This window comes from Camponotus vicinus, unplaced genomic scaffold (genome assembly GCF_025532165.1).
Source record: "Camponotus vicinus isolate PSW18456_S1 unplaced genomic scaffold, iyCamVici1.0 SCAF_1, whole genome shotgun sequence".
Classification (NCBI taxonomy): domain Eukaryota; kingdom Metazoa; phylum Arthropoda; class Insecta; order Hymenoptera; family Formicidae; genus Camponotus; species Camponotus vicinus.
This window is the reverse complement of record NW_028141945.1, coordinates 24,563,784-24,576,118: the sequence shown is the minus strand read 5'-3', so window position 1 is coordinate 24,576,118 and position 12,335 is coordinate 24,563,784. Positions and strand designations below refer to the sequence as shown.

Here is a 12,335-nt window from a genome sequence, read left to right as displayed (position 1 = left end):
TGCATGCATCCAACATCCGCTTTCATTTCTATAGAGATTTACAACCCTTGCATGTTACGCAGCCTTCCATCGATCCCTTAGATCGCCAATTAACATATGGCAAGCACACGGCTTTTCCTTACGCAACGATCACTCGTCCCTTTGAGAATTTTTCCTACCATAAAACTTTCTCCCGGATCATGCATGCTGAATCCTGATTTTCCAGAATTCATGCGGTATCCCGCTTTCGAGGGGTTCACATCGCGCTTTCACACAGTACACACGAGACTTCACACAGTATACAAGACACTAAAAAATTATAGATTAAAATAAATTCGGAGCTATTTAACTGAGAAGCGTTAATTTCTTATATCCCGAGATCACCCACACTATTATTAATTACGTTTAAAACACAAATATTTTAAATTGTTACAGAACATATACGTAATTAATAATAGAATAATTATTTTTATTATTAATAAACAATAAAGAGAACTTACAATCAGATAGATTGCCACATTACATTTGTGACGCGCACGTTCCTGAGCGCTCCTTAGTTACGAGCGACCGGTGGCGCGGTCGCTAAGGCGCGAGCGGTAGGAGGGGAACAGTAGGCGTAAGCTAAGAAATCTGGCCAAAAGTTGCAAATAAATCCCAGCACTGGTTTAAATTATACATATGACATGCCAGACACATCTATATTTTTCTGTTACCTACATGCTTCGATATGCGTGCGATAAAGAAGCAGAAAGATGTTATCTGATTTTAATATGTTAAACACGATTAAAAATTATTCTTTGTAATATACATATATGGTTTATGTATATATACTATTGTCGGTAATGGCGAAATTAAAATTGTCGGTGTTATCGACAATTTTAATTACGCTTAGATGAGGGCGCTATCCCGTCGGAGTTCGGTCGTCGTTTTAGGATCCCCTTAATGTGGGAAATTACATCGTTGGGTGAACAACCTTACATTGCCAAAACTAATGAAGAAGTGATAACTTATGTACGTGCTGGAGGCAGATTGCCGATGACTCTTAACTTCCGTCAATGTTGTACCAGTTGATGCTGCGTTGCTGGAGTACAGCGAATGCAAGACCAAATTTCAAACTTTGTCTGAAAAATATTATAGCATTAAGAAAGAACATAAAAGATGCCTTACTGAATTCAGTCGATGTTATTTAGTCGATTTAATGTTAATATAATATTAATATTATCTTATTTTCCAAACAACCTAATAAATCTTAATGTAGGAAAATATTTCCAGATAATTGATTTTATTATTTTCGGATTTGATCTTATTATGTTAGATTTATTATTGAAGATAAGAGAAATTTTTAATCTTACCTTCTGAAAAATTTTGATTATTAAAGAATATCATATCCATTTTTACGATTGTAAACAACGTGATACTGATACGCTAATTTATATTTGCGAGTAATCGAAGCGAAACATAATATTTGTGAATATATACATGGAAAAAGAAATGATGTATCAACAACATCAGTGTAATTGAAATAAATTTGGTTGATGCAATAACAATATTAATGAACGAAAAACATCTAATACTTGTTTTAATAATTCAAATACTTGATCTAATAATATTACTGTATTTGAAATATTTTGTTGTATCAATCACATATCTACTCATCCTATACACATCTTTCTTTATTATAATTACATTTAAATTAAATAACTTGCTTGATATATAATTGAATATAATGTAATCCATGTAACTATATCTGCTGTCGGCTCAACTGTGTGAAATTATTAAAGTAAATTAACAGTAGGGTTAACGTTAATGTGGTTAATACAATTGCATTATCTTGTTGAATGAAATACAATTAATTTTATCTATATATTTTTTGTATATTAGTACAAAAGAATTATTTGTCAGATTCAATAATATTTAACTATAACACCTGACATACATAATGCTGTTAATTTAACTACGTAAAATACTTAAAGCAAGTCAACGACACAATTAATATCATTATGATCAATTCATATGCATTATCTTGTTGATTAAAACACAATTTATTTCATCCGTATACATTTTGTATATTGGTACAAATGAATTATTTGTCAGATGTTACACTTAAATATTATTGATTCATGCGTGTTTGGATATTGTTTGAACGGGACACCCCGTATTACACAATCGCGAGTCGATGACGAATCACGTGTTTCGTCACCGAGCTCCTCGATTAGTTTACGCATCGCCCAATCGCGTGATCGCGAGTTTCGCGAACATTCTTGCGAAAGGGACCTTAGAGCCAGAGCTGCCAGATCCGAGTCGCAAGCAACCGGCAACCGTGAGTGGAGGAGGTAACGGGCATGTGAACGTGAGCGTACGTGTGAGCTCACGCTCGCACATGCCCGTTACCCCCTCCACTCACGGTTGCCGGTTGCTTGCGTCTCGGATCTGGCAGCTCTGCTTAGAGCTCACCGAACGACCATGTCGACCATGCGGTATCGGTCATTGTATCCCGTCCGCGCGTGCTAGTGCGTGCCCAACTTCTTTTTCGTTATCCGTGCGATCGGCGGGCATAGTTCACGCGAGTTAATGCGTGTCTGCTCTCTTGCCGTCGCTTCCGTGCGATCGGCGGACATTGTAATTGTGTCGTTGTGCGCGCTGCTTTCTTGCCGTCGCTATCCTTGCGACCGGCGTATATTGAACGTTCGTGTTCGTGCCTGCGCCATCAGATCGACATTTGTACGTGCATTTTATATGCCTCTCTTGTACATTGTCTTCGGCATGACCGGCGGACATTGTAAGTACAGTCTATGTGCACTCTCATGTCGCCATCCGTGCGACCAGTAGACATAACATTTCTTTATCGCGAGTCTGCTGATTCTTTTGTTATTTGAGAGACCAGACTGAACACGTTTTATAACGGTCGCCTTTGCTCGGCCCTTTTACAGTGCTTATGGTTTATCAAGTGCCACAAATTTGTTTTTAGTGTTTCAGTCAAAGTAAAAATACTGCTGTGTCGTATTGTCGTATTGTAAAAAGATTATATATGTAAGAACATTATAATGGTTGATAAAGAGACAGTCAATCTTCTGAAAGATTGGGGCTTCGAAGATAACCTTATTCAACATTTCAAAGGTAAATATTATTATTATCTAAATATCTTATTTTTAATTATTATTAGGTGAGCATATTCAGTTAATAGTGTAATTGCTAAATTGAGTTAACGTTTTTCGTCTATCTTTAATTAAACATACATGGGAAAAAACGCTGTTACTTCGATTAATTATCGACGTTACGAGCTGTCACACACATAAATAGTTCATTCAACTGTATTTGCTAGTGACTGTATTTCATTGTAATTGATTCTAATAATCTTTTTTTTTTAATTAACTGTAAATACAATTAAAGAAACTATTTATGTGGCAGCATATGTCGACTTTAATAGAAACAATAGCATTTTTTCCTGTATAATAATAATGTACAAGAGCTATTGATTGATTCGCATATTATTTTTACTATTATGTAAATTTTTTTCGATTTATATATCTATAGTTCCTTGCTATTACATAAATACGCACAAAATAATTGATTCATATAACAATATGCAATATAATAAAATTAAACGGAATTTACAATAACTTTCTTCAGTTAGTGTGTTTTATATCTTTTATATATATATATATAATCGTTTATATTTTATGAAATATTATGTGTTATATACAGGGTTGGGTAATATATTTTTAAACTAAATTAAATTAAAGTTAATGACTTATAAAGTTATTTTAGTTACGTTAAAAGTAACATAAACAAAAAACTAACTTAGTTAAAAGTTACGTTAATATTAAATTAACTAAAGTTAAGTTAAAAGTTAATATTGAAAAGCATTACTTATTGAGTTAAAATGTCGTAATTTTTTAAAGTTGGATTACTCAAAATAATTATAATATAAATTATCAAATAAATTTAATATTTTATTTGTAAATTAACCCTCGCTTGCCACATTTATTTTTTGTATACGTACTTGCCACACTGGGGTACTGGTACAAGGGACCCCAATTATTTTTTTACCCCAATATTAGTTTTTTGCTTATAAGTATTAAAAAAATCAACGGATTTTACTTTATTTTTTTTTAAATTCCTCGTACGTTTTCTGAACATTATGATAGTAATATTTACATTAATTGATCAATAAAATAATTAACGAAAAATACGCGTTAAAAAAAGTAAACGATAGAAAAAACTCTGTTTTACTATGTTTCTTTGGGATCCGTGGGACCCCAAAGTGTCAAGCGAGGGTTAAATTTATATAAAATAACAAGGAAACATTGTTTTTATATAAGAATGTATTTTTTTAAAAACTTTTTTATATATATAAATTTTTCACTTAGGAAAAAGTTATTAAGTTAAAGTTTATGTTTTAAAAATAATTAATTAAAATTAAAAATTCTCATTTAAAATTAACTGAGTTAAGTGAAAAGTTATTAACTTTTTAACTTGATTATTTAACTTATAACTTTTTAACTGTATACTACCCAATCCTGATTATATGCATTGTGTTAAAAAAAGGTTATTCAAAACTTACTGGATAGATATTTGATCACGCACGGTAAATAAATGAATAATTTATCATATTATTATTTTGTTATTAATTTGATATTTGTAAAAAGTGTTTTATGTTCTACATTCATTTCTATACACACGCTTAATTTTTTCGTACTACTGAATTGCAAACTTTCAAAAATTCTTTGTCTTCGAATCACTTCAACTGCATCTTGAATTCTCTGATGTAATTCTTGTACATTATTTATGTATAATACTGATTGTTAGTATTATAAATATTATTTACCTAATAAGCCTTTTTTCTTGAAGCCTTTTTTCCAACACCCTATGTATTATATATAAATTATTTTTTGGTATAAACAGCACAAGCAATTGATTTCACTTTATTGCAAAATTTAACACACGATTTAATAAAAGAATTGATTCCAACGATTGGTTTGATGCGCTTCATAACGAAATGGAAGGAACATTTTCGAAATTCAAATGATGTAATTATATTTTTTTCTTATTATTACAAGATTTTTTAATTTTGTAAATAATTTTATAAATAATACATTGCACACAGGAACAAGACCACGATACCGATACAGCGAGCGATAGTTCTTGCGAATCAAAAGAAAACATTGAGTCACCTTTGAAAAAACAAAAATATTTTGTTGGAACACAGATGTATAGAAGACTTCAACGGCCTACTGTCCGTGAAATATTAAAAGAAAATGAACAAGGTCGCTTGATATTACGAAGTTATTCACAAACCAAGACACTGTCGAAGCATTCCAGACATATTCTTATAGAATTATTAATCTCACATTTATTAAATACTGTTAAAGGGTAAGTTAAATGTTTTACTTTTTAGTATAAGTATAAAATATACTTTAGTTAAATAATTTTTTTTTATAATAGCCCGGTCAATAAACATGATTTTATGCATCTTGGTCGAGGAATAATAGAAGTATTCCCATCGGAGGACATAAATTTATATTATGTTGCACCAATATCTAAAAAGGACTCTCGAAATAAGAAATCAATTTCTGTACGCGGGAAACTTGTAGACAAATATCGAAATAAATTGCGATAAAATAAACGTATACTGGCAAATATTTCTGATATTACAAGTTCTACTGATCAAGAAAGTGAAGCATCTAATGACGGTAAGTATTTCAATAGATTTTAAATATTTTCTTAATTATATAATATGATCTATAATTCTATTTTTAGTTACAAGTGAAGTGTTGGAGACAAGCGTCAAATGGTTGGAAATTAATCGAGAACCGTGGGAAATGGTTGAAAGCCACTGGAAGGCTACTGCTACTATTCGTTTGCAAGACAATCGAAACAATCGGAATACTTCGCTATCCGAAATATTAGAAAAATGGCCGATTTTAACTCATCCAATGGGCTGGTTATTAATAGTCCAGGATTTTGAACATTTCGAATTAAGTTCGACAGAAGACGCTATTAGTCAGTGGCCTCAATTTTTCCAAAACGTTTTAAAAGTTTGTCCTCTTGAGAAGAAGAAAATTCCTCGAGTAAATGAACTATTACAAATAATAGGAAGTGATCAAAGCGATGGTATGTTATTTGTATATTATTGTATAATAATTTTTATGCAGTTATAAACTTGAAAGTATCATTTGTACAACGTTTTCGGAAACAGAATCTAAAGCTATTGCGCAATTGTGTGCACTGTCATACATGATTCCTCTAAGAGGACGAGTTACAACAACAAAGAAGGGTCACTGGAAACCTTCAATGATTGAGTCTGAAGAAAGTCTTGTTGTACACGTCAAGGTATGATTTAAAGTTTTATTTAATTTTTTCAAAAAATAATGCATGTACTTTATAATCATGATTTTTTCAGACTGTTGGAGATGTAAGTGATATTCGACAAAAACGAATTGGTGCGATGTACCAAATGAATTTGACACTTCAATCATATATTATTGTCGTAGGATCTACTTTGGCTGAAATATCATCGTTTTTTATATCTGTGGACAAGGTCTTATACAACGTAACATCTGCGTTTAGAGCAATTGACACTTGCTTCAAAATCTTTCATGTGCTGAATATCGAATATCCGGCAGCAGCTCATCATATATGGGTACTGATCCAACGTGAGTTGTATAACTTTACAACAAAATACGATAAAACACCGTCACATATTTTAGAAATAATAAGTACTGTGACGTTGCCGTCCCGACGCGCGTCCATCCACCCCGGAAATCTTGACGGGGCGCGAGCCGAGCGGCCGCGCCAGAAAAAGATTGCGAGAGCCGTATCGAAATCTCCGGAGAGACGAGCCATTAGTATATTTCGCGCTATTATTAATTATTTTTTGTTTGTATCCTTTTCTTGACGTCGGGCAACCCGCCGGAAGGAAACCGGAAAAGGCCCAAGAGGAATCCATGTTACGACAGCCGATACGACATTTCCTACCTCCGACTTGAGAACGGAGAAGGCGCCGGAGGAACAGGACAGCGCAGATTCGTGGGTGGATTTTGCCCCCTTCAATTAAAGATGGAAAAGCGGCGAAGAACCAGCTGTCTTGAACCGAGATAACCGGACCGGATCGGCGCCACCCTCCGAGGACGGAGGACGATAGACCTGCCTCCGGAAGACCACGGATAGCAGGGTCGCCGAGATTCGGAATTTTAAATTATCGGGGCCGTTACGGCCCCCGATACGGCGTTGTCGCGGGGCGCAGTAATACCTCGCGTATCGCGGCGCTATTGGCCACGAATCCGCGCACCCCTGCGCGCAGGATTGACGCCGCTATCGACCCTGGATCGCGAGATCCAGGGAATCATTCTGGTGCGGGCGCTCTCCGCAGATAGTCGCCAAAAATTGTCGTTGTCGTTTTGTGCTTTGTTGTCGAGATCCAGTCGAGAGGACGAGCCGAGGATCATCCCCTGGCCACGGGAGAAAGTATCGGTGAGGTTGCCCATCGCTAAATTGTAAGCCACGTACGCGATTTCGTCCGCGGACCGGCCGTTCTGTCGCCGTCGCCATTTTCGTGTCTCGTTGTCGCTCGGGCATTGTACCGAGCTCGCGATTTTCGTGTATTTCGGGCGACCGGAGACAAGCGACCGAGGCATCAAGGACGATCGTAACGTCGGCCGTAGCTGATAAGGAACCGTTCGTCTCTCTCCGGGATTCGGGGTGTCGTAAAACGCGTAGTGACCGGCTCTCGTATATCGACCACGTGCGCGGTAAATCACGAGGAATGCGTTCGCTATCCGTGCTGTCGAAAAGAGTTGTCGAAGCCGCGTAAGACGTCCCCGCAATCGATCTTCGGGCAATTTTCGTTATTAATTAGCGTGTATGTGAGCGTATCGCGACGTGACAAATGTAGTGCTGTCTTCGTCGCACTCGGTACTTGTATGAATTGCGTTTATCGCGAGGTATTTGTCGTACGTGTGAGTGTGTCGCGGTGTATAATAAATTTCAGCGAATTAAGAAAGTGTCGAAATTCGAAGGTTTCGCATAGATAAAAAGCGTTACGCCGAAGAGAAGTGAAGCAGCGTCCGACGGCTATCGAATATTGATCGAATCGAACGCGCTCGTCGCAAGCGACAATTTCTCGTCTTCGCAGATTGCTGGATTGTTCTCGCTCAAATGTTAAGCCTCTTTTCGAATCTATTGCTGTCGACTAAATGAGCGAGCGAAAGAATAATGCATAAAGATCGGTAAAATTGAGTCGTTAATGTGATTGTCGAAATTTCCGTTACGATCTCGAAACGCCGTTCGGTTTCGCAAAGTCCGGCCATAAAAACGGGCCCAGAGGACGATAAATATCACAGCTTTCCTATGGTCTCGACTTCGTATTGTTATTGTTATCACCGTTGTCGAAGAATTTTCTGTGGTACGTTCCGCTATTTCAAATCTTCGAAATTATGTTAACCGCAGTTATATTTCGATAATTCAGTCTCGCTAATTTATGTCATTATTATTATTTCTATCTGGAACTCGTTATTTCTTTTACTTTATATTCTTTTCTATTATATTTCATTTATTTAAATAAATTTGTTATATTATCTTTTCTATTAAATTCGCGTAATTTATTTGAGTGTTCGTTTGTCGTGAGCGCTAAATCCCGTTGTGTTCGTCAATTTTCGTAATCACCGACCGCCTCGCATAAAATAATTCAATATCCTTTTCAACGGACCCTGCCCCTCTACCGTTAGGTGAGCTAGTCGGCCCGTGGCGAAACAGGCTAATGTTTTTCGCGTTATTCTGACGATTTTGCGAATTGATACGTGAAAGGCCGTATCTGGCGCCCATCTTCGAGATTTCGAGACGGCCTTCGCTTCGCCGCGGCTCGCGCGAGAACACCCTCCATCTTAGTTCCTCTGAGCACGAGTATCTCTATCCGCCTTGTGTTTTTGACGGCGTTTTCGCTCCCTCTTTCACATCCTCCCCTCCAACACCCGAGGAGGATTGAAAAATTAAAAATAACAAGCGTCGCAGTACGTTAAAAAATATTTCTTAAAATTTATGATACAGTTTAAAATATTACAAAAGTTACAAATATTATTATTGATATAACCATGGTCTCATATATAGTTCCTTTTATTTGATATTTAGAAACACATAGTTCCTTTTATTTGACATTTAATAATTTATAAAGTTTATTTCATTTCTGCGATATTAAGTATAAAAAAAACATTTTGTTTTTAAAAATATAGTTTATTTTAAAATTTAATTCTTTTACATTCTATTTAAATTAATAATATTAATTTAAATAGAATTATATTAAAATTAAAATTCTATTAATAATTAATAACAAAAATTTTTTATAATGTATTCTTGCCCATTTTGAATCGTATGGCTCTATTAGATGTTTGAAAGCACATTGTAAATTAAAACATTCTACAAAACTGCATTCATTTTTTCGATGTCGACAAGAATTGTCAACAAAAGTGTCAACAGAATTGTCAACAAAAATGTTGTGTTGTCGCACTTTTAGTGATATTTATAGTTTTCTTAAACATTTATCCAAAACTCATTTAGAAACTAATATTAAAACCAATAATAAGACATTTTGCAATGACAATAATGTTTTAGATATTGATAAAAGTTTTATAGAAGAGATCACATTTAGTAATTTACCCTCACAATCAATGCCTTCTACTTCTTGTGCTATTAATAATAGCGATAACAATTTTAAAGACATAACTGTTGTAGAATTTACAGAAAAGATCGCACAAATTTCATCTTTATTTATTGCAAATTTATACTCTCGACCATCATTACCGCGTAAACTTTGTCAGGAAATAATAGAATCAATAAAAAATTTTCTTAATTGCATAAAAATTATAGAGGAAAAATACAAGTCAATTGAGCAGAATCCTAATGAAGATTTAAGTACTATGTTTGATATTTTAAGTAATGCATTTGCAGATCATTCCTCAGAATATCAAACAATGCTTTATTTTAAATCATTAAATTCTTTAATAGTACCGCAAGAGATATGCATCGGCGCATTTATTGATTCTAAACTTATGAATACTGCTAAACAAATGCTCGTAAAAAATCGAAAAATATGCATTGTACCTCTTGGAAAAATGTTAAGACCTTTTTAGAGTTGCCAGATGTATATAACAAAATAATGTCAAACATTATAAAAAGTGAACAGAACAAAATAACAAGTATATTGCAAATTCTATTAAATTCTATTAAACAACGGCATTCTATTAAACAACAGCATAACAACGATTTATTACCTTTAATTCTTTATTACGATGAATTGGAAATAAATAATCCTTTAGGTACTCATCGAGGTTTACATAAGCTTAGAGTAGTATATTGCAGTATCGGTGGTATCGAGGAACAATACGCGAGTATGCTTGAAAATATTTTTTTGATACAACTACATAATGTTACTGATTACGTACAAGTTGGTAATAAGCAGATTTTTGCACCTCTCATTAACGAGATTAATAAACTTCAGATTAACGGTATAACAATAAATATCGGAAACTCAGAAAAAAAGGTAAATTTTGCACTAATGAATATTCTTAGAGATAATTTAGGGCTTCATGCTATTTTCGGATTAAATACGCGAGTTTCAATTCTAATTATTCCTGTAGAATATGCTTTGTAGATACATTAACTCGTCAAAAACAGATTCTTGAAGATGTTGAGTTACTTCGAAATGTTGAAAATTATGCAATAGATGTCAATGATAGAAATCATGGTATTACCGAGGAATGTACTTTACATTCGATAACCAATTTTCACATCACAAAAAATCTCTGTGTCGATGTCATGCATGATTTATATGAGGGAATTTGTCGCTACGATTTAGGTCAATTGTTAAATAGGTTAATAAATAAGGATAAATTATTTTCTCTTCAAAGATTAAATAATAGAATTTACTCTTTTGATTACGGGGATAATCATTCTACAAACATACCGCCTTCAATTAACATAAATGCTTTAAAAAATAAATATATTATTTATTCTGCAGCTGAAATGGCATGTCTTTGGCAATATTTAGGTTTGATAATTGGCGATCTTATACCAAAAAAAATAAAACTTGGAAATTATACATACTTCTTAGAAAAATGATGTCTATTATAATGGCAGAAGAAGTAACCGTTGAAAATTGTAGCTTATTGAAAAAGCTAACAAGTGAACATCATAAATTATATATAAATTTATTTGATGATGTATTAAAACCGAAGCATCATCTTTTACTTCATTACCCACGAGTTATGCAACAGATAGGTCCTCTCAAATATATGTCGTCCATACGATTTGAAGCAAAACATAAAGAACTTAAACAGACTGCAAATGCTATTACATCTAGAAAAAATCCTGCATATTCATTAGCTATGAAACATCAACTACAATTTAATTGTAGATTTATCTCAAATAAAGGTTTTGAAAATCGTTTAAAGTGGGGTGTCATTTTACATGACACTTTGATGGATATCGACCTTTTCAATAATTTTAAGCGTATACTATCGTTTGTTTCTTTTGATAGTTATAAATGTGTATCTTGGATAAAAGTTAATGGAACTCTTTATAAACCGAACATGGTTATTGTAATAGATAAAACTAATAGCAAATTTGGCAATATTCAATATATTATAAAAAATGATTCACATGAAACTTTCTTTATATGTAAGGAACTAAAAACAGTTGAGTTTAATTTTCATTTTTACGCATATGAGATAGAAGACACACAGTCTTGGGTATTTATGTCTCAGTCAAAACTTGAGACGTATAAAACTTGTAATAAACATTTTATTGAGGGGAAAAGATATATTCCAGTGCTTTAAAACTGTTTATAGTTTAACGATTTTCAAAACCCTTATTATATAAGTACGTATATACAGGGTGATTCTGAACAGACGTTTGTCTTTAAAAAGATAAATTGTCGAGTCTATTCTAAGACGATTTTCCCTTTACCAAAATTGTCTACGAGGCTTAGTTTTTAAATTATTAAATAAAATAGTTCGCGAATTACGGAACGAGTACAAGAGGTAGACAGGGACGGCGCAACTCACCGTCCGATACAGGCGATCATGTGGGGCGCGCGACGCGATCAGCTGATTGCTGCACACGATGAGTGTAACAATCTGTGTGTGTGTGTGTGTGTGTGTGTGTGTGTGTGTGTGTGTGTGTGGGGTGTATTTATGCACGCGTATCCACACATGCACCGTACTTTCTCTCTTTCTCTCTCTCTCTCTCTCTTTCTCTCTCACTCACTCACTCACTCACTTATTCTTACCTTAATAATGAGATTCTTCATACTGCTGATAAATAGTAGTGCCCAGTGTGTTGCACGATAATAATCGTCGTCGACG

At 34.2% G+C, this 12,335-nt stretch overlaps 2 protein-coding genes across 4 annotated transcripts in view; both read left to right on the top strand.

Moving 5' to 3' along the window:
- LOC145959830 (uncharacterized) overlaps positions 1-12,335 on the top strand; it is a 63,727-nt gene that overhangs the window by 35,975 nt on the left and 15,417 nt on the right. The gene's annotated exons all lie outside the window — the stretch shown is intronic.
- On the top strand, positions 2,434-9,158 carry LOC145959828 (uncharacterized). 3 transcript variants are annotated; one of them, XR_014435192.1, is made up of 5 exons: positions 2,434-3,096; positions 4,885-5,009; positions 5,087-5,352; positions 5,425-5,672; positions 5,740-5,875. XR_014435192.1 is itself a non-coding variant. In XM_083079016.1 (5 exons), the coding sequence occupies exons 2-5, from the start codon at positions 5,802-5,804 to the stop codon at positions 6,534-6,536; spliced, it is 501 nt and encodes a 166-aa protein (XP_082935142.1). In that variant the 5' UTR covers positions 5,548-5,672; positions 5,740-5,801; the 3' UTR covers positions 6,537-9,158. The 3 variants fall into 3 exon arrangements, 2 of the variants coding, with proteins under 2 accessions (XP_082935142.1, XP_082935141.1); XM_083079016.1 differs by lacking the exons at positions 2,434-3,096; positions 4,885-5,009; positions 5,087-5,352 and adding exons at positions 6,179-6,312; positions 6,383-6,394; positions 6,474-9,158 and having other exon boundaries at positions 5,548-5,672; positions 5,740-6,093; XM_083079015.1 differs by lacking the exons at positions 2,434-3,096; positions 4,885-5,009; positions 5,087-5,352 and adding exons at positions 6,179-6,312; positions 6,383-9,158 and having other exon boundaries at positions 5,548-5,672; positions 5,740-6,093.